General features: G+C 48.5%; 1 protein-coding gene across 5 annotated transcripts in view; it reads right to left on the reverse strand.

Annotated features, from left to right (window-relative positions):
* arhgap18 (Rho GTPase activating protein 18) overlaps positions 1 to 22,850 on the reverse strand; it is a 183,973-nt gene that overhangs the window by 110,040 nt on the left and 51,083 nt on the right. Inside the window, exon 1 of one of the 5 annotated variants that reach the window (XM_038799802.1) lies at positions 3,925 to 4,128. The exons of 2 other annotated variants lie outside the window; for them this stretch is intronic. In XM_038799802.1, coding sequence (XP_038655730.1) covers positions 3,925 to 4,037 — 113 coding nt within the window. In that variant the 5' untranslated portion in view covers positions 4,038 to 4,128. Of the gene's footprint in view, positions 1 to 3,924; positions 4,129 to 22,850 lie in introns of those variants that run through there. 2 more of the 5 variants (XM_038799800.1, XM_038799801.1) reach the window with 2 other exon arrangements.

Genomic DNA, 22,850 nt, shown 5'->3' on the forward strand with positions numbered 1-22,850 from the left:
CTGTTCCTCATGTGTCTGAAGCCTGCACTGGAGCATTGGAGTCGATGTTGGATTTCATCGTCAATGTCTGTTCGCTTCGAGAGGAGGCTCCTGAAGTAAGGGAAATGGTCCACATTGTCCAAGGACTCACCGTGGATCTTGATGGAAATTATGGAAATTACAGAGGGATTTCCCTACTCTCCGCCACGGGAAAGGTCATCGCGTGAATACTCCTCAATGCCTCCTCCCAGTGGCTGAAGAGCTCCTCCCTGAATCTCCGTACATCTCCATCCATCAAGAGGCTTAATGGACTTGATCTATTTCTTCAGGAAAAGTTCAGGGAGCAACATCAACCTCTGTACATGGCCTTCTTTCATTGTGCAAAGGCCTTTGACTCTGTCAACAGTGAGGAACTGTGGAGCATCCTCCTCAATTTCTGCCCGCAGAAATTCATCACTATTCTCTGCCTGGTCCACAATGACATGCAAGCCGAGATCCTCACCAATGGAACCACCACTGATCCAAACTGAGGTAAAACAGGGCTGCGTCGTCGCAACAAAGCTCTTCTCCATCTTCCTTGCAACAACACTCCACCCCGTCACCCTGAAACTCGCAGCCGGAGTGGAGCTACAAGCGGGAACCTGTTCAAACTCCGGCGCCTCCAGGCCAGAACCAAGACCACCCCAACCTCGCTTATTGAGCTGCAGTACGCAGACTGTGTGTGCACATTCAGAGGCCGAGCTACAAGGGCTGGTTTAGCACACTGTGCTAAATAGCTGGCTTTTAAAGCAGACGAAGGCAGGCCAGCAGCATGGTTCAATTCCCGAACCAGCCTCCCCGAACAGGCGCCGGAATGAGGCGACTAGGGGCTTTTCACAGTAACTTCATTGAAGCCTACTTGTGACAATAAGAGATTTTCATTTCATTTTCATTGACGCATTCACTGAGGCATATGAGAGAATGGGCCTCAGACTAAACATCCGGAAAACAAAGGTTCTCTACCAGCTCCCTCCTGCCACACAATACTGCCCACCAACCATAGCCAACTACTACAAAAGAGAAAGGGATACATGGTAGCACAGTGGTTCGCACTGTTACTTCACAGTGCCAGGGACTCGGGTTCGATTGCTGGCTTGCGTCACTGTCTGTGTGGAGTCTTTACGTTCTCCCCGTGTATGCATGGATTTCTTCCCACAAGACCCGAAAGGCGTGCTGTTAGGTGAATTGGGCATTCTCCCTCAGTGTACGTGAACAGGTGCCGGAGTGTGGTGACTAGGGGATTTTCACAGTAACTTCATTGCAGTGTTAACGTAAGCCGACTTGTGACATTAATAAAGATTATTATTATTACCTAAGGAATAAATACTGTTGCAAACTTACCAATGATGTATTTAATATTGCTGTAAATTTAATATTGCTGTAAATTTAATATTGTTAAACTTCAACAATGCATGCCATGCTCTTTGTTAAACAAAACCCAATTGAAACCGAAATATTGGAGGAGAACTTCCTTATGGCTCTCCAGTTTCACGAACAAAACTTTGGCAGAGGTTTGCCATAAATCCTATTCATGCACATATATGGGATTCAGCCAAAGTTATGGCAGCAAAACAAGAGAGGCCCATTGAAATGTATCCCCCTTGTAATGCTCCTAAATTACCATAATGTCTAAAATAGTTCAATTGATATTGAATTTCCATTTATACAATCCTCAATGCTTAACCTTGGATGGTGCTCATTGCATTATTATTGATATCGCTAAATAAAGAAGCATTTGTTATACTTATGTGTTTGATTCATTCATTGGTGTCTGTAGCAATTAGGAGGTTTCATCAGCACTATGTCCTGATTTGGCCTTTATGGGTCACCTGGACTGGGGTATACAAATCAAATACAAATCTCAGCCTATTTCGAAAGAAAGATTATCAAGCTGAAATGTTCCACTATTTCTCTCTCTACAAGTGCTGCCAGACATGTTGCATAGTTCCACCATTTTAATAATAATTGCTTATTGTCACAGGTAGGTTTCAATGAAGTTACTGTGAAAAGCCCCTAGTCACCACATTCCGGCGCCTGCTCAGGGAGGCCGGTACAGGAATTGAACCCGCGCTGCTGGTCTTGTTTTGCATTACAAGTCAGCTGTTTAGCCCACTGTACTAAACCGGCCCCTTTTCTTCTTTATTATGGATTTCCAACAGCTGCATTATCATGCTTTTTTGTTAGAAAGAATGCATCTATATCTCTTTTCATAACGTGGTGTCCAATGTGCTCCACAGCTAATGAAGCACTTTGAATGGTGGATTAACTGGCAGCAATTAACTCAATTCTATACAGCAACCTCAGAAAGGTGAATCCAAAGTGATTGCTATTATACCCCCCGCAATGCATGAGGTGTATACCTGCTCGATGCAGTAATTATCTGCTGGAGGTGGTGAAGGACCTGTTGCAAAACACTAACACCAATGTCACTAATGTTTTTGACTAGTCTTGCTACTTGTATTGCTCGATCCAGAGATGGTTAAAGGGCCTTGCCAATGGAATGCAGTCCTCCAGCTGCTCCACTGTGCCGTCTATGGCGTCACCTTTTGTCTGCAAGCCAGTTATTTCCTCTCCTTTATCAACTCATTATGATCAGCAATGAATTTGTCTGACTCTTTCAATTAAGAATTCAAGGACCTGGATTTCAAATAAGTATATGAAAAAAATATAATTTCATTTTGGATTATCAACCAACCGAAGGGCAGAGCAATTGACTGGCATCAGCCTGCAATCCATGAGCAAGATTAGCCCTCAAGCCTCATCGAAATTTCACAGGTAACAGTCTTCAGTAATGCTGTGGAGCTGGGAGGAGCACTTTTGTTCCTGTAAGATGAATGTTTCGGCCAGGGCATTTTACAATAAGACTTGTCCAGGGGACAGATCCAATAATTCAAGCATTTGTTTCTTGCAATACAAATGATTACGAAGATTTAACTGGAGGTATTTAAGAATTCAGTCGAACATTACAGGTAAGAAATGAAAATGAAAATGAAATGAAAATCGCTTATTGTCACGAGTAGGCTTCAATGAAGTTACTGCGAAAAGCCCCTAGTCGCCACATTACGGCACCTGTCCGGGGAGGCTGGTACGGGAATCGAACCGTGCTGCTGGCTTGCTTGGTCTGCTTTAAAAGCCAGCGATTTAGCTGAGTGAGCTAAACCAGCACCTAATGCGACAACAACCGGAGTGCTGTAAACTCAGAGTATGACTTTTTGTTTTTGGAAGAGCCACACAACTGGCAACAAATAAAGACTGACATGATCGGCTGAGGCATCTCAAAATAAAGCCTGCTGAGATCTGAAGTGGATGGGATCTGTAATCACGTGACTGTAGTAATATTAAACACACTTGAACACCCATACCTCGCAAACGTACAGAAATATGTAACGTATAGTACATAATTTCTGTTTCGAATACAATATATAATTTGTCTGCAATTGCCTTTTTATAAAAATAGTCAACGAGTTTCTGCTTTGCGAACAAAATTCCTCATTTCTAAGCAATCTTTTCTGCAAAAGGAAACTCCAACTAATTTTGAGCTGGCACAGTTGTAGTTCACTTCAAAGACTTCAGAGTGTAATTCAGCAATCTAGCCCAGTAAGACAAGCACGGACCTGTTTGACAGAAGTTCACTACGCGTCACATGGACTACGATCTGAGTAGTATTCAGGTTTGTATCAACATGCAATTTCACAGTTTATGGGCAAATGCTGAAATGCTAGAAAACGTATTAAAAAAGCTTTGCATCATTGATCAACAGTAATTAACCACAGCAGCCGAAACCTTTGCCCCGTCCTGACATATTTGAAATATGACTAACGCGCAGGCATGTTTCAAAGTGCTGAGATTCTTTAGAAGCCACTAACAGATAATGTAATTCTTATTGCTGAAGAATAAAATTCCTACCCCGGCGAAGGGAGTTCTGTTTCCTCCTTGGCGCTGTTCGCAACATCAGTGGACTCATCATTTAAATGATATCCCGTCAAAACTACACTCTGAGAGGTAGGCAGGGGATCCATAGTGTGTGAGGCATAATTTCTGCTAGTTATTGATCAACTGGACACGACCTAAAGTAGAGGAGAGTAATAAAACTCCTTCCTTGCCTGGCAACGTGGATCATTTCCATATTGAAACTCCGCCCCTGCAGTTCTGAACAAGGGTAGGGCTGGTGTCTGAAAAAAACCTTTGTTCTTCCAAACATGGAACAAGGACACTGAACTTCGAGCGCGCGGCTAGTTCTGTCATTACTGAATCTCCTGATACTTTCCAACACCGGCGCACATTTTCTTCCTCTTTTATAAATAAAGACATTTATAATTGTGAAGGAAACTAATATCAAAAAGGTTATCCCAACCACAAATAAACATTTAAAAATAAGCTATCAGCAATAAACATTAAGATTATTATGCTTTTTTATGTGTTTCATATTTTGTGTGCTTGTGTTAAAAAAATATGCTGTGTTTTCATTAATCTAATCTTTTATTATTGTCACAAGTAAGCTAACATTAACACTGCAATGATGTTACTGTGAAAACCCCTTAGTTGCCACACTCCAGCGCCTGTTCGGGTACACTGAGGGAGAATTCAGAATGTCCAAATTACCTAATAGTGAACTGGCTTGGAGGAACCTCTAATTGAACAATATGACTGGGATGTATTGACATGCACAGTTGAAATCTCCCAATTACTGAAAAAAAAACCTCTGGGTTAATGATGTGTCTTTGTGGATTGTCTTTTTGTGAATGTTACTGTAGATGTGATGTAATTTAGCACTTTGGAATGGAACACTTTGGACACTCTTGTCAGAATCAAGTGTTCCGAGGTCAGATTGCAGTTCCCAATGGTAAAATGGTCAGAGAACCAGAGGACACAGAGTTGAAAGTGATGTGCAAAAGAACCAAAGACTGCACAAGTGGTTACAATGTGGAATGCACTGTTTGAAAGGTGGTGGAAGCAAGTTCAATCATGGATTTTAAAAGGGAACTGGAAGAGCACCTGGAGGAAACGAGGCTGCAGGGCTTCGGGGTAAGAACAGCGAAGTGTGACTACATAAATTGTTCATACAGAGCATGGACACGGTTGTCAAATGGCCACTATCAAGACAGAATGTATCTGCACTCTTCTGGTAATCTGTACATTTTGTATCGGAAGAGATGTGTCTTTACTTACACTTGGAGTGTGTATTCTAATTAAATAATTCAGTAACAAATGTTTGCGAGTTTAAAATAAATAAGGTTATTTATTCTCATACACTTACCCTGAATTAAGACAATGAAGGCCGGCTTTAACAGAACGTCACACACCCGGCGCAATTTAAAAGAACTACATCACACATTGAGGGCATGATTTAACAGAAATTTAACAGAGTCCCATGTTGGGCATGTTTAGCCAAGTGCTTCCCAATGCTGATAGCGCCGAGAACGACCCCACAATTATGACCCCACTGAACCACCCATCATGGGGGCCAGACCCCCCAATTTGCCAAATTAGCAATGAGGAGGTCCTTAAGCCCTCACACCCCATTTAGTAAGGGTAGGACACGCCTGGATCCAATCCCCAGCGTGGGCAAGGTGCCACCTGCACCTTGGCACTGTCAGCCTGGTACTCTGGCAGCACCAAATTACAATGCCTCACAAGATCTTCTTGGATCAAGCAAGGTGTAACAAGGTCATTAAGTCTCGCAAGAGGCTTCTCATGGGATTTAACGGCCTTGTTCCGTCCCAAGTCAGGTGCGCCGACGCTGATAGATCACAGCCTCAGTCTCTCTCAGGGACGCACACAAATATTGGATGCACATAAAGATTATGCATTTTTACAGCTTGAAGTTAATTTAGTCTCTGCCTTATGATTTCCAGTATCCCATGTGGCAGGCCTGTTTAGGGTGGCACAATGGCACAGTGGTTAGCACTGTTGCCTCACAGTGCCATTGACCCGGATTCAATTCAGGCCTTGGGTGAATGTCTGTGTGGAGTTTACACGTTCTCCTCGTATCTATGTGGGTTTCCTCTGGGTGCTCCAGTTTCCTCCCATAGTCCAAAGATGTGCAGGTTAAGTGGATTGTCCTTGCTAAATTGGCCCTTATTGTCTAGGGATGTGTAGGTTAGGTTATGGGATTATGGGCATAGAGCCGGGTGGGCAAGGCAGTGTACCTCCATCGTCTTTAGATGTTGGCCCATCCTTACATAATGAAAGGTGTGAATTACACAAATCGCTGTGAGGTACTCTCACCTGTGCCCGTACTTAATTAGGTATTTGCTGAAGACGTGACACTGTCTGTGGACAAAATGCCAAAATCACATGATTTGCAACATCTATTTTAACAACTTGTTTGTGTGCAATTTAAAAAAAATATTGACTGAAAGTTCATAATATGACATTAACAGGCATGCCAGCTTCTTCCTAAACTGCAACTGTTCCATGATTCTATTCTACAAAGTATAGCATGAAAAATGTTCTTTTACATTGCACAAAAATCTATCAAAATTGTTAACCCAGTATAAAAGATTGATGATCTCCACTTCACCAACCTAACCTGTGCAGGAGAAACTCTGCCATGTTTTATTTTATTGCACGCTCCCCTCAATCTGCAGAAAAAAAATCAAGTCAAGTTAAAGTCCAATCTAATCTTTCAGTCTATGTCAAACATATTACACTCGTTTCTTTCCTGGGCATCATGCAACAGCTCCTCCTGTTTTGCACATTATTTTATTATGAATAAAAACAGAAAATATTGGAAAAACCTAGCAGGTCATGTAGCATTTGTGATGAATTTAATGTTTCATGGTTAACATTTCAGCTCTGTAACCTTTCATCAATAAGTCCATCAGAATATCTACATCAGCATTGTGCAAATACCAATGCTGACACTCCAGTGCAGCACTGAGGCAATGTCACATTATTGAAGGTGCCAATTTTCAAATGAGCCATTAAACAGAGGCCGCATTTAACTTCTCAGGTGGATGTAAAAGATCCTCGGTGGATCTCTCCATTCCACCGCTCCCATACCAGCCCTACACCACCCCCACATCGCCCCCACACCACCCCCACACCGCTCCCACACCACCACCCACGGTATAATCATGCGTCTTGTCATGTGTCTTGCAGAACCTGCAGGTGATGTGGCAGCCCTTCTGATGTCCCCTTCCCCAAGCCACAGGCACAGCCAGACCCCCTGGAGCCAAGCAGAGGTGAGGGCACCGACACAGATGCGAGCCACAGACCCGAGACTCAGGACAAGTCTGAGGAAGACACTGATTTCCAATCACAGCTCTCTCTAACACTCTCCACCACCCCAGAGACACTCACCTCAATTGGATACTTTCGTGAAGACACTATCTGGTGTGCACCACACACATGCTATGGGACAGAAAGTGGAGATAGGAACACCCGAGGGGCCAGACGGTTGGAAGGCGGGCCAACCCCAGGGACTAGCTGCGATTAAGTGTTGATGCCGGGGCAGGATTCTCAGAGTTCTATGACAGCAAAACTGGCGCCTCACCTGAACTGATTCAGCGACCATTGAAGGGCTAGCACTACCGCCATGTGGAATGCAATTGATTCCAATGAGAAACGGTGCGGGATTCACTGGTTTCGTGATTGGTACTCAGGAGACTGAGAAGCTGCAGCCACATATACACACCACTCCCCCCACACACCATCCCAGCCAAAAAGATGGCAGCGAGGAGAGACACCCCATTTTACGGACGGCAAGCTCAAGACCCTCCTGTGCACCATGGAGGAGAGGCGGGCGACCCAGTACCTCGGCCTAGGAAGGAGGCTGCCAGCCGCAGCAATTCGTCATGCCTGGGTGCAGGTGGCAGAGGCAGTAAGCACCATGAGCTACAGAATCCGGACTGGCCAGCAGTACCGTAAGCAACTGCAGGACCTCCTCATGTAGGCCAGGGTGAGTAGGCAGCACTAATCGTATCCCACTCCCCCACCCGAAGGGTATCTGAAACCCAACACTGCACCACATGCCAGTGCCCATACCATCTGCCATGGCCAGGTGCCCTGGCCACTGAAACCATCAGCTACCCAGCCCCTGGGCTGCATGCGTCGGAGTGGCTAGCACTGTGTGTTTTCTGTTCCTGCCCATAACCGCCGGGAGTGGGAGAAGACTGGAGGGGGACTGCCGGATGTTCGGCGCCTCACCACAGCAGACTTGGACGTGATCAGTGGGCCGGAAGAAAGGAAAGTCGCCGGGTAGCGATCAGCATCGGGAGAGGAAATGAGACCCCATTGAGTTGTAGTCCCCATGACAACACACCCCCACTCCACTCGCACACCACCCCCACACTGCTCCCCACCACCACCCACGGTATAATCATGCGTCTTGTCATGTGTCTTGCAGAACCTGCAGGTGATGTGGCAGCCCTTCTGGTGTCCCCTTCTCCAAGCCACAGGCACAGCCAGACCCCCTGGAGCCAAGCAGAGGCGAGGGCACCGACACAGATGCAAGCCACAGACCCGAGACTCAGGACAAGTCTGAGGAAGACACCGATTTCCAATCACAGCTCTCTCTAACACTCTCCACCACCCCAGAGACACTCACCTCAATTGACACTTTCGTGAAGACACTATCTGGTGCGCACCATATACATGCTATGGGACAGAAAGTGGAGGTAGGAACACCCGAGGGGCCAGACGGTTGGAGGGCAGGCCAACCCCAGGGACTAGCTGCGTCCAGGCGGGTTTTGTAGTTCTGGGACGGACAGTCCCATCAATTTTGGAGATTCAGTCGCAGCGCCAGGGCTACATGAGTGATTGTCGACGAACATCCAGCACCTGCAGCTGCAGTTGGAGGAGACCAACCATGTGCAGGAGCAGGAGGTGGTGCGGGTCATGTGTGCTACCCAGGCCAACACCGCATGGGTGGCATCCAAGGTCTGGGGCATTCAGTGCAGGCGCTGGCCGAGCCCAGAACACGGCTGCCGCCTCACAGACAGCCATGTGCCAGAGCCACCTGGACATTGCAGGGTGCTCCTGAGCGTGGCCCAGTCACTGTAGGCCATGGCTGAGAGCGTCGGCGACATTGCCCAGTCACTGGCCGCTGTGGCGCAGACACAAAGGGAGGTGGCCCAGTACCAGAGGGAGGTGGCGCAGTCACTCATTAATGTGGCACAGACCCAGAAGGTGGTGACCCGAGCAGTAGTTCAGCTTATCCAGGCCCGGTCGTCTCAGAAGACACCCACCAAAGGGACCCAGGTCGCAGGGTGGGAATCACAGCAGGCCGTTTCTACTCCTGATGAACCATCTGGGTATCCGCCTAGTAGCGTTAGGGCGCGAAAGGCCAGAAAAGTAGACACCAGTTACGTTGGCACGGGTGCAGGGCACAGTTTAGTGATAGAGGCTACGTCAGTCATTTTCAAACAAGGGTCGCGACACGTGGGTGGGTCACGGGCGGGCGTTGAGAGGGTCGCAGGGCCATGCGTCGCGGTGTTCCCGATAGTGCGGCAATGCACTGCAGCTTTCTCCATTATGGGAAGCAGTGCCTGACGCCATGTCCGGCTGTTAAAAATGCCGCCGGTGACTGGCTTTCAGAATATCGGTCATTCTGCGCATGTGTACCCCTCAGCAGCGCGCAGATCCAGGAACAGTTGTTTTTTTTTTAAATCGCTGGATCTTCTTGCCTGAAGCGTGGCAGAGAGCAGGGAATGCACCTTGTACACTGACGTCATGTGTTCTGGGCGTGAGAGACACTCCTCCATTTTGTAGCTGCCAGCAGCAGTGTGAACTTCAGGGCCTCTGGTGAACGACCCATGAAGCAGGAGCTGAAAACAGGAACAAAGCAGCATAAAGATGATTACTTGAGGTATGGGCATATTAATTGTGCCACAGCAAATCAGGATTCAAAGTTCATGTGTGTTATATGCAGGGAAGCACTGGCAAACGAATGTTTAAAATCTTCAAAGACATTATAAGAGTAAGCACAGCGAGTTCAAGGACAAACCTCTTGATTTTTTTCAACGGATGTAGTGAGATATTAACTGAATAGCTGAAGTCATTATCAGAAATGTAACATTGAATAGCAAAGCAAGTGAGATTGTGAGGACCAAGCAGGCTCACCTGTCATATTAAAGGTAAGTCAAAATGGTGGGTTGAGAATATCGGGCCACGTGTGTTGCGAAGGTTGGCTCATGGGTCAAGAAAGTCAGTTGGTGTGGGCTCGAAGGATGGCCGGTTACCAAAAATGGGTTCTGGGCAACAAAACTTGAAAAACACTGGGCTAGGGCACGTATCTGTGTACATGTTTTTATATTAAACACCTGTGCATAATGTTGCTATCTGCCTCGGTGCTCTGTCAGATGTGTGTGAGGGCTGGGCTGGTCTGGGCTAGCCCCACGGTGGCGCAGGGGGGTGGGGGAATAAATGGACGTTGGGGGTGGGTTTGGCTCAGGGACCACAGTTCAGCCAGTGCTCACCACCCCGGTGTTCCCCCGCCGTCCCCACCACTGCCACCCCAGGGATCCGATGGCACCGTGTGATGGAATGGCCAGCTCGCATCCAGGGATCACCTAGGTGGACGGTGCAATCACAGAGATTCGATATGCCCAGTTGGCACAATGGATCCATTTCAATGCCTGGAAAAGCCCCGTTGTGTAAAGGTTCAGGGTAACCGTCACCTTGACGCCATCGGGAGCAGGTGTCCTCCTCCTCCTCAGTCTTTTGGGCGGCCAGCAATGCAGCCTCACTGGCCCCCCAAAAGGCCGAGGAGGAATAGGAGGTGGTGCCGCATGTGGCCTCGCGTGTACCGGCAGCGTCCGCCATTCGAGGACCTGCTGGACTGGGCATTGAAGTCTCCGGCTCAGCAGGGGACAGTGCAACATCTGCCAGATCATGGCGTACCTGGCATCGTGGGGGAATGGAGGAGGACACCTGCTCCCGATGGCGTCACGGTGACGGTTACCCTGAACCTTTACACAACGGGGCTTTTCCAGGCACAGAGTGAGGACCTGTCCGGGATCTCACAGAGCTCAGTGCACAGGTGCATCTGTGCAATCATGGAGATTCGATATGCCCAGTCAGCATAATGCATCCTCTCGGGCACACTCCGCTGCTGCAGCTTCCTCCTCCACAAGCAGCTCCAGCTTGTACAGCCGCAGTGAATCCCCCAGGGCTGCGGTGACCTGGAGGAAGGCCACAATTGCTGATTGAATTCCAATATCCATTGACTTCAGGGGTGAAAAGTCGACATGTTAGCATGGTGCGTATCCGCGTGCCCAACCATGTCCACCAGGCCACACGATGGCCCCGGTTGGCACTGCGGACTCTGCCCCCGCATGTCCTCCCCTCCCATCCCTGCACCATGGGTGCCTCTGGTCCTGCCACCTGCCACTGCTGCCAGGGTACCGTCGGTGACACTGCCCATTCCAGTGGTATGCTCCTCGGATCCCATCCAGTGCCCTCCTGTAGGGGCTACTGTAGGCATTGCACTTGTGCAGGCCGCGTGATGTGCTGCCGGCGACTTGTGGCCGGCTAGGGAAGGGGGTTAAATGGCAGAGGGTGGGGTGGTGGCTGGAGGTTGGGGTGCAGGGCTGGTGTGATGGGGGCACCCATACAGCTGATGTCACTCTGCAGAACCAAGCGCCAGGGTGAGTGTTCAGTGGGGTGCAGGGCAAAATGGCTGCCTTGCAGGCCACGGCATTGGCGGTCCGTGCCTGGACACTGCCCCAGTCCTGTGGGGGGTCGTCCTGGCTGCAAACATCCCCCACCCCCAGCCAGTCCGGCCAGTGTCAGGCCTGGCAGCCATGGCAAAGCATCTCCTTGTCCTATCTCCTCTCTCTCCCTCATCAGCCACGGCACCTGTTTCTCAATTTTGAAAAGCACAAATGAACCTCACCGTCAGGAAATCCCACCAGTGGATGCGGAGAATGGTGGAGGCCCCGGAGAATAACCTATGCCTATGTCGTTTACTGTACCTGCGTTCTGGATCACATTGACGCTGCTATCGAGGCACCAGAGCATTGCGATTTGTCATGGAACCGGCGCCCACCACGATTTCGGTGTCAGAATCAATTTTCCGTCCCATCACATTTCCCGATTCTGGCATTGGCCAACGGAGAATCCCACTCCCATGTCACTATTTTTTTTAAGAAGAGCAGAATAATTATCCCCAGTGTTCTTGCTAATAATTATTCCTCAATCAGCACCACAAAATCAGATCATGTTGCTGCCCACGGGAGTTTACAGAGCGCAAATTGGCTGCCAGGTTTCCTAAATTGCAACATTAACCACGCGCCAAAAAGTATTTCATTGTTTGTAAAGTGTTTTGAGACTCTGGTGGTCATAAAAACAAAGCACTATATAAGTGCAAGCCTGTCTTTAGGAATTTTCTGTCTCTCTCAGAATTTTGGAAGTGAAATGGTAAACAGTGGGTGGGATTTTCCGCGCCCTTGGTGGCGGAGGGTGGCTCACTCTTTGCTGGCGACAGACCTTGTCGTTCCACCGCTATCAATAGGATTTCTCATTGAATGCACCCCTCACCGCCGGAAAACCTGCTGTGGAATTTCGCCGTCGGGTGAATGAAAGATCTCACTGACAAGAGTGGCCAGAAATTCTCCCCCATTCTATAACATTCCAATTATAGACTTATCATTGATATACGAGGCCAAAATATTATTAAGTGTGTTCCAGTATATAATTAGCAACCTAATTTTTATGCCTACTACTCAATAACCTTATCCAAATTTATTTTCATGTTTGTTAAGTGATATCCCTTTTGTGTGTACATGTGCTATGTTTTCCCTTTATGTAGTTGTCCTCCTCAGGACTTCTCCTATATAATTGGTCACGGATTTTAAAAAAGAGAATCATGATTGAGGAAAATGTTTTCAATGGCCATTGTAAAAACAAGCAAAAACATCTGAATAGCATTTATTAAACTAAAAGCTGGCAAGGATTCTGAAAATAATAATGCAGAAAAATCAAACGTGATCTGAAAATCAGTCCTGAATAAAAGGATCAACTTTACAGTGACTGAATCGATGAAATTTTTATTTTAATATATTAGTTAATGCGTTTAGGGAACCATTAAAAAATGGTTGTGCTTCCACATCCATATCAACTATAAAATATGGGTTTCTGCTCACATCCATTTTGTTTCCCTACACTTCCTTTTAATTCCCTCTTGTCTCCCCTTCTCGCAGAATCCCAAGGGAAACGCATTCACTTGTTTACCAATGGAAAGGAGGCACTATAATTGGGAAAGACACAGAATGCACAGGGCAAGAGAGTTCAGTGGTTAGCCCTGTTGCTTTCCAGCACCAGGGTCCCAGGTCTGATTCCTGGCTTGGGTCACTGTCACTGCTGAGTCTGCACATTGTCCCTGTGACTGCATAGGTTTCATCCGGGTGCTCCAGTTTCCTCCCACAGGCCCCAAAAAGCCGTGCTGTTAGGTGATTTGGACATTCTGAATTCTCCCTCTGTGTACCCGAACGGGTGCTGGAATTTGGTGCTGGGGGCTTTTCACAGTAACAGTAACAGATGGATTGGTAGTATTGAGGAAGCAGGTGGGCTGCAGAATTACTTGGACAGGTTGGGAGAGTGGACAATGATGTGGCAGATGTAATGCAATGTGAAAAAGTGTGAGGTTATGCACTTTGGAAGGTGGAATGGAGGCATAGACTATTTTCTGTATGGGGAAATCAGAAGCACAAAGGGACTTGGGAGTCATTGTTCACGATTCTCTTAAGGTTAACGTGCAGGTTTAGTCAGCAGTTAGGAAGGCAAATGCCTTCATGTCGCGACTGCTGGAATACAAGACCAGGGATGTACTTCTGAGGCTATAGAAGGCTCTGGTCAGATCCTATTTGGAGTATTGTGAGCAGTTCTGGGCACTGTATTTAAGGAAGGATGTGCTGGCATTGGAAAGGATCCAGAAGAGGTTCACAAAAATTATCCCTTGAATAAAGAGCTTGTCATATGAGGAACGGTTGAGGACTCTGGGTCTGGACTCGTTGGAGTTTAGAAGGGTGAGGGGGATCTTATTGAAAGTTACAGGATACTGCGCGGCCTGGATAGAGTGACGTGGAGAGGGTGTTTCCACTTGTCGGAAAAACTAGAACCAGAGGACACCATCTGAGACTAAAGGGACGATCCTTTAAAACAGAGATGAGGAGGAATTTCTTCAATCAGAGGGTGGTGAATCTGTGGAACTCTGCTGTGGAAGCCAAATCACTGAGTGATGTGACCATCAATTCACTAGAGACACGATTGGAAGTAAACTGTGGTTTTAATAGTCTTACAACTGAACCTGCCGGCGACCAGAAGAACTGAGGGCAGGCTCACGGCTGCAGCACTTTATACTTCTAGTAGTGGGAGGGGCCATGGGTGGAGCTTTGGGCAGAGCCAAGGGTGGAGCCCAGTACAAGCTCCTCATCTCCCCCTATGGGCAGAGCCGCACAACGGCTCACATACAGAGCCCACAAGGACATAATACAATGCAATGCAATACAGTGTGAATTATAATACAGTATGAATTCACCACATTCACCCCCTGTAAAAAAATCAATTCTGGTTCGGTGGCCGAGTCGTCCTTTGGGATTGGCGGAGCACCGGGGTTGCAGCCTCTTCAGGTGGCTGGGTGGTGACAATTGGTGTGGGTATGAGGGTGGACTCGAGCTTCATTCTTGACCGGTGCGCAGGAAACCTATAGGCGCGGGGGCGCCGAGCGTGGGCAGGGAACCTATCGGCACAAGGGCGCAGGGCGTGGGGGGTTGGGCGGGGTGTAGCGTGAGGGGTACCTCGGCGGTGATGGTGGTGGTGGTGGATCCTGCAGGCGCCAGGTCCCGGAGGGAAACAGTGTCCTGACGGCCATCGAGTTATTCAATAAAAGCGTATTGGGAGTTTGAATGAAGCAGTAGCATTCTCTCTACTAGCGGGTCTGTTTTGTGTGTCCGGACGTGCTTCAGGAGGAGAACCGGGCCCCGTGTCCTCAACCAGGATGGGAGTGAAGCCTCCGTGGTAGTGCCCCTAGAGAAAGCAAATAATCGTTTGTGAGGGTCTGGTTGGTGGTGGTGCATAAGAGGGACCTAATAGCATGGAGCGCGTCGGGGAGGACCTCCTGCCAGTGGGAGGTCGGGGGATTCCTGGACCAGAGGGTCAGTAGGACGGTCTTCCAGACCGTCGCGTTCTCCCTCTCCACCTGCCCGTTCCCCCTGGGGTTGTAGCTGGTAGTCCTGCTCGAGGCGATGCCCTTGTCGAGCAAGTACTGACGCAGCTCGTCGCTCATGAAGGACGAACCCCTGTCACTGTGTACGTAGCTGGGAAAACCGAACAGGGTGAAGACACTGTGCAGGGCTCTGATGACTGTATGGGAGATCATATCAGGGCACAGGATGGCAAAGGGGAAGCGGGAGAATTCATCGATGACGTTAAGAAAGTACACATTTCGATTGGTCGAGGGGAGTGGCCCTTTGAAATCGATGCTCAAGCATTCAAAGGGCCGGGAAGCCTTTACCAGGTGGGCCTTGGCTAGTCTACAGAAGTGCGGTTTGCACTCCGCACAGATCGGGCAATTCCTGGTGATGGCTTTTACCTCCTCGGCGGAGAAAGGCAGATTTCGGGCTTTGACGTAGTGGGTGAGCCGGGTGACCCCCGGGTGGCAGAGGTCATTGTGGATAGCTTTCGGGCGGTCGTCTTGCGCGCTGGCACACGTGCCGCAGGGACAGGGCATCTGGGGGCTCGTTGGGCTTCCCCGGTCGATATATGATATTGTAATTATAGGTGGAGAGTTCGATCCTCCACCGCAAGATTTTATCATTTTAAATTTTGCCCCTTTGCAAGTTGTCGAACATGAAGGCAACCGGTCTTTGGTCGGTGGAGGGTAAACCTCCTACCAGCGAGGTAGTTCCTCCAGTGTCGTATAGCTTCCACGATGGCTTGAGCTTCCTTTTCGACTGAGGAGTGTCGAAGTTCCGAAGCGGAGAGGGTTCGGGAGAAGAAGGCGACCTGTCTCCCTGTCTGATTCAGAGTGGCTGCGACAGCGACCTCTAAGGCGTCGCCCTCCACCTGAAAGGGGACGGATTCATCCACCGCCCGCATGGCGGCTTTGGCGATGTCCTCCATAATGCAGTTGAAGGCCTGGCGGGCCTCAGCTGACAGTGGGAAGAGTGTGGTGTTAAATAGTGGGCGGGCTTTGTCCGCATACTGGGGGACCCACTGGGCGTAATATGAGACGAATCCCAGGCACCTCTTGAGGGCTCTGGGACAATGAGGGGGAGGGAGTTGTAAGAGGGGAAGAATACGGTCCGGGTCAGGGCCCAGGACTCCGTTTTCCACGACATAGCCGAGGATGGCTAGTCTGGTAGTGCGGAAAATGCATTTTTCCGTATTGTAAGTGAGATTGAGTTTCTGGACGGTTTGGAGAAATCGGTGGAGGTTGGCGTCGTGGCCCTGCTGATCATGTCCGCAGTACGGAAACGTGGCCTGCAGCCCATACTGGTCCACCATTGTTCGTTGGAACACTGAGACCCCATTCGTGACACCAAAGGGGACCCGGAGGAAGTGGAAGAGGCGGCCGTCTGCCTCGAACGCCGTGCAGTGGCGGTCCTCCGGGCAGATTGGGAGCTGGTGGTAAGCAGACTTCAGATCCACCGTGAAGAATATGCGGTACTGTGCGATCTGATTGACCATGTCTGCAATCCTGGGGAGGGGGCACGCATCGAGGTGCGTGAACCGGTTAATCGTTTGGTTATGATCAACCACCATTCGGAACTTTTCCCCGGTCTTGACGACCACCACCTGAGCTGTCCAGGGGCTGTTACTGACCTCCATGATCCCCTCGTGTAGGAGCCGCTGGACTTCGGCTCTAATAAATACCCTGTCCTGCAGGCTATACCGCCTGCTGCGAGTGGCTATGGGTTTGCAGTTACAATACAGTATGAATTCACCACACTGAGTATCTTTAAGACAGAGTTAAATAGGTTCTTGATTAATAAGGGGATCAGGGGTTATGGTGAGAAGGCCGGAGAATGGGGATGAGAAAAATGTCAGCCATGATTGAATGGCGGAGCAGTCTCGATGGGCCAAGTGGCCTAATTCTGCTCCTATGTCTTATGGTCTTATTGAAGTGTTAATATATGCCTACTTGTGACAATAAAGATTATTATTATATTAATCAGCCCGACAGTAGAAAAAGTGAGCAAAACATTTGGATGCATAGTGCCCATATTTTCTATGCTGCAGCTGTTTCTAGTGTGTGTTGTGCTATATAACATTTTGGTAGGCCATTGGCACAGGGGCTAGGAATGGTACTCGAAGTATGAGAATAGGCTGACTGTGATGTCAATCAGCAAGTGATGGTGCTTTGGTGCCAGTGGTGCCATCTTGAGCAGGGTTCAAAATACATTGGGGCATTGGGTGAACAAGCTGTTGCAAATAGTAGAGAAGGAAGGGAAGACAGGTTTTCCAAAAAAGGCCATATGCACTCAGGAGTTTCAGGGAGATATTCTGCTGCCTCAATCTCCATGAGGAACCATGGGCGCGATTCTCTGAACCTTACGTCGGGTGGGAGAATCGCGGGAGTGCCGGGTGATTCCCACCACGCCGTCCTGGCACCCGCACGCGATTCTTCCCCCCCCCCCCCCCCCCCCCCCCCCCCAAAACGGCGTGCCGGATATTACGACAGGTCGCTCGGAGAATCGCTGCTCGCCGTTTCTAACAGTCGAGCGGCGATTCTCTGGCCCGGATGGGCCGAGCGGCCTGCCCAATCCGACCGGTACATGCCGGCGCCAACCACACCTGGTCGCTGCTGGTGTGAACAGCGCACAAACGCTGCGTGTGCGGCCTGTGAGGGGGGAGGGAGGATCGAGCACCAGGGGGTTGCTCAGGAGGGGTCTGGCCCGCGATCGGTGCCCACCGATCGGCAGGCCGGCGTCTCTAAAGGACGCACTCTTTTTCCTCCACCGCCCCACAAGATCAATCCTCCATGTCTTGCGGGGCGCCCACGCGGAGGACGGCAACCGCGCATGCGCGGGTTGATGCCGGCCAACCTGCGCATGCGCGGGTGACGTCATTTAAGCGCCTCCGGCCGCGTCATTTAGGCGGCGCCGCTTTAACGCGGGTGCCAAGACCCGGCGCGCGAAATTGACGCGGCACCGCTCCTAGCCCCCTGGGGGTGGGAGAATAGGGGGCGAGGAACAGCCTCCGACGCTGGAGTGAAACACACCGATTTTCACTCCAGCGTCCGCACTTAGTCTCCCGTTGGGAGAATCGCGCCCCATATGTGGAACATTTCCACCTCATTAAGGAGGTACTCACTGAAAACTTTCAGTTGTTACATGCAGAACTCAGAAGAGCGAGGATGGCATTGCCAATGGCTGTGAAGGTCACCGTGGCCTGGAATTTGTATGTGTCAGGCTCCTTCCTGGAGCAGGCAATATATATGCAAAACATCATGTAGCGCACCATTCACTATTGTGTAAGGGATATCACTGGGGTTCTGAACTCCACTTCATTCTGTCTTTCCAGAGAGAAGCACACAGAACAAGTAAGTGGCTTTACCAGGATAATGGACATCCCACATGGTAAAGGATGCCATTGATTGCATGCTTATCGCTTTGTGGCACTGTATGTCAATTTTGTGATTTATCACAACAGCAAGTCAATTCTCTCAACTTCCAGTTGGTGTATAACCATACTCAGTGCATCATGCAGGGCAATGCCCAATATCCTGGTGCCTTCACCCTGGGACAGCCCACTGTACTGACTGCATTTTGAATCATAACAAAAAAAAAGGAAAACAAGGCTATCTGCTGGCCAACTGGTGCACAATCCATGCACACATGGGCAGCAAGCATACATAAAGCACCGCTTGAGCAGACCTTTAGGATACTTTAATTATAGTTCAGTTGCAATAATTTACATAATGCATCTCAAGTTTTGTGATGGTCCACTCTGTACTGCACAATCTCTTCATCATGAGGACACACCTTTGCTACTATCTGTGGAAAGTGGCTGAGGAAGAGGAACAAACGCAGAGAGCAGATACAATGGGGAAGATTTTCACCTTCACTTCCTGGGTCATTACCAGTTGAATTTATTGGAACGAAAACTCAAAGGCTTCTATTAATTGCTGGAAATCCACTTCCTGAGGGAAAAGTGGCAGGCCCAAGAGGAATAGGATAATGTTACGGATGGCAGCCTTCTGAATGAGTTAGAATTTCTGTACAGTGAAGCCCAGGATGACGGTGAAAAAAGGGCTTGGAAAAGTTGAGGCCAGAGGTGACAATTTCTGAACAAGAATGGTGGCATGAAGTAGAGACGGCGATGGTTAATATTTCAGAATGCAAGTATACAACCTTTGCGATGGAATGGATGTGAGGGTAAACATAAGATTCTGATTGGGTTAAGGTTAAGGTTGAAAGAATATTCTGGATGGACAATTGGATCAAGGACTAAGGAGTCAATTTTCTGCTGCGGACAGCAGAGGATGCCTTTCATCTTACTAACACTAAACTGCAAAACAGTTATGTCAAGTCATTAGATGGACAAAAACAATCATGAAGCAAAAGGGTAGTGGAGGTCAAGTACGTACTGTTCTGTTGATTAAGTATGTATTGGCCAATTTCATTCATCATTCTCAAAATTCACAATTTATTGTAAGTCACTGTTTACTATTGCCTCCAGCTCAGAATCATGGCACATTACCGTGATGGTGGTCTTAAGGCACTGGGTTGATACTCCATCACTAATCATCTCCCACCTATTGCTCTAATAGATTTCACTTGGGTCCTTTCCAGCTGCTTGAAGCAAAGACAAACAGTGCGACCATGTAAATACTTTCTCAAACTTGTCACAGACATCGCTCATGTTACGCTCAGTTGAACAGCAATGCTATAATATTACCAACAAGAACAATAGCACTGCACCCAGTGCCGGATGTAACTCAGCAGGAGACCTTAGTATGGCTGGAAAGCACCTTCATGGCCAATTTTTCTTTTGTGGCCCAACCATATACCAGTACTATATTACAGTAATGTTGCATCCAATTTAAAATCCCATTTTGCAGTTACTGATCTGGTAATCATTCCATTTTAGACTCTACTTGAGTGCTGCATAAGCTATGCAATTACATTTCTTGTGAAACAGCATACTTACTCTAATAACAAATTTGCAGAAAGAGCAAAATGGCAAACTACAAATCAGATCCTTTCATCATAAACCAGCCTTTTTGTTTTTGGGTCCATTGTTTCGAGCACTCCATTATCCTCCTGTGGAGGTAATAGGGCTCAGCAGAACTTAGCCTTCCAGACACTCCTCTTGTGACTTATATCTCTGGTACAGTCTGCTACCAACGTGAGAAAGTTTATTTCATTAGGAAGCAAAGGCTGATAATGCGTGGTCCTTTTGGAATGCACTCACCTGAGGTCCAGCACGAATGGAGCAAGTGGTAAAAATATGGCCCCCTCTCTGCCAGGTCCTCCAATTGCTCCACAATTCAGCAAATCCAGATGGGGACAGTGATTTCCAATGCAAGGAATTCACAAGCTCCTGGACTCTCAGGAGCCTTGTGGAGCATTTTTGGCACACTGGACCACTGAGCACAAGATATGGGGCCTAACATCCTGTGGCTGAATTCCCAAAGAGGCGGGTCATGTTTGGCATGGCTATTGTTAAGCAATCTTTACAAATGGGTGCACTGGACAGCTCCAATCTTTCTGGAGACAGAACTCCATTCCTACCATTCCCCAGTCTGAACTTCTGGGCTGTTACTTTGGCCTCCCAGCATTACAGCGATGTAAGATGTGTCCCGACTGAACGCCAATAAGAGAACCTCTGTTGACCTCGCGAAATCTGCTAAGGTCAGCAGTGTCAGTGCCAGAATCACTGTCCTGTAAATTTTTGACTCAGTGAGGGCAATTGTGATTTATGCAGTCGTGTAAAATGGCTGATGGTGAATTGGCAGCTGGTCTTACATTATTGCAGAAGACCAACTGATAAACTCTCGAGATTTTGCTGGTGAAAAGCTCTTAATAGTTTCAAGCTGCAAAGCGTGTTTCATGAAAAAATTACCTCAAAACCTCAGGCTGAATTCTCCGCCGTCGGGATTGTCCATTTTGACGGCAGCTCGAGGGTTTCCCGACGGTGTGGGGCTACCCCACAATGGGAAACCCCATTGACCAGCTGGCAAAATGGAGAATCCTGACAGCGGCCGCACCAGAAACCAGTGGCTGGATTCTCCACACCCCAATGCCAAAATCGTGTTCAGCGAATGAACGGAGAATCCGGTTACCTGCATGAAATCGGGACCGGGACCGGAACCGGAGCCGGTTCCAAGATTCTCCAGTCCCCAACAAACAGCATACTCGGGGAATACACTGCGCCAATTATCCACCGCCTCAGGCCATTGCCTGAGGCCCGATCAACTATTCTCCGTTCCCGACCAGCCAAATTCCCAACGGTATGGACCACTCATGGTCCCACCATCCGTGATACCAGCATGGCGGGTGCGGACATAATCCGGGGCCGCCACAGTTGGGGGAGGGTCGATCGGAGGGCAGGGGGGGGCCTCATTCGGGACTGGGGGCTATGTGTGCGGGCGGTCCAGGTTTGGTGAGCGGCCAATGTGGGGCTCTATTTCGGCGGTTCAGGTCTGCGGGCAGAGTCCGCCATCGAGCATGGTGAGGCCGCTGAAGGGCGCCACCATGTGCATGTGCGGCCTCTAACCCAAAACTGCGGAGGGCCGTATAGGCAGCTGGAGCTGCGAGCTCCACGACAGCTGCCTGCTAGCCTCCTGCAAGGCTGTGAATCGATGGCCTTTTGGCGCCAGTCTTCCTGGCGTAAATGACCACAGTTTTCATGATGGCGTGTGGACATAATCCCCAAAATGGCGAATCCAGCCCCTGGTGCAGCGGGACAGAGAATCCCACTCTTGTGTTTTATGTTAATGCCGGGTATCAGCCAATAAATGAGTGGCTACTCTATTCCTCCCCCGCAGATATTGAAATGGAAGCTTACAAGTTGAACTACAAAAGATTCAGCTGTTTATTACCTGTGAGGTTTTTACTGGATTGTGCAGTATTTCTTCAGTGAAGGTTTAATCTATGTTTTGTTATCTCTCGAAAGTTCTGTAGCAATGAAACTTCTTAGCTCAGAGCTGACAGTTGAATATTCATCCATAGTACGTATTCACAAAAGTGAAACACACTTTGGGCGAAAATATATTTCTCATTTCCATTCAGAAAATGATATGAATCTTTGTGTGAAAGACTATAAATGTTTATTGCTTGGTACTTTTGGAAGAACACAACATTGTTGGGGCAGGAAATCAAGGTGACTCATGGTTAGTGGCTGAATTTCTACAGACAATATTTTGATGTGCATGCCCATCAGTGTTCTCCTATGTGCCACCCCACAGATGTTTTTACCTCAGTCCTCCATAGCAGAGCTTGTCTATGATCGTGCCGCTGCTGAGCTGGAACAAACGGTACATGTTCGCTTTGCCTGGCTGCAGTCCAGCCGTACTCAGTCCTACATGCCGAGAAGAAGTATTAAAGAGGTTTTGTGACGCAGGGGTCTGCCTAAAATGTGAAAAATGCACCTTAAAAGCCTCAGAAGTGACGTACTTAGGACTTTGCATTGATGTGACAAAGTTGCACCCATTGGAAGAAATGAGGAGACATCCCTCCACCCAAATATGTCATTAAGATTCCTTGGTATGGTCCATTACTATGGAAGCTTTATTTTGAATTTAGCTACAACATTGGCACCACTACACCAGTTATTAAGGAAGAATCAGCGGTGGCAGTGGAAAGAGCCACAAGAGGAATCTTTCTCAGTTGTGAAGCAAGCACAACAGTCCTCAAACTTCTTGATGCATTTTGACCCTGGGA

This window comes from Scyliorhinus canicula, chromosome 6 (genome assembly GCF_902713615.1).
Source record: "Scyliorhinus canicula chromosome 6, sScyCan1.1, whole genome shotgun sequence".
NCBI lineage: Eukaryota > Metazoa > Chordata > Chondrichthyes > Carcharhiniformes > Scyliorhinidae > Scyliorhinus > Scyliorhinus canicula.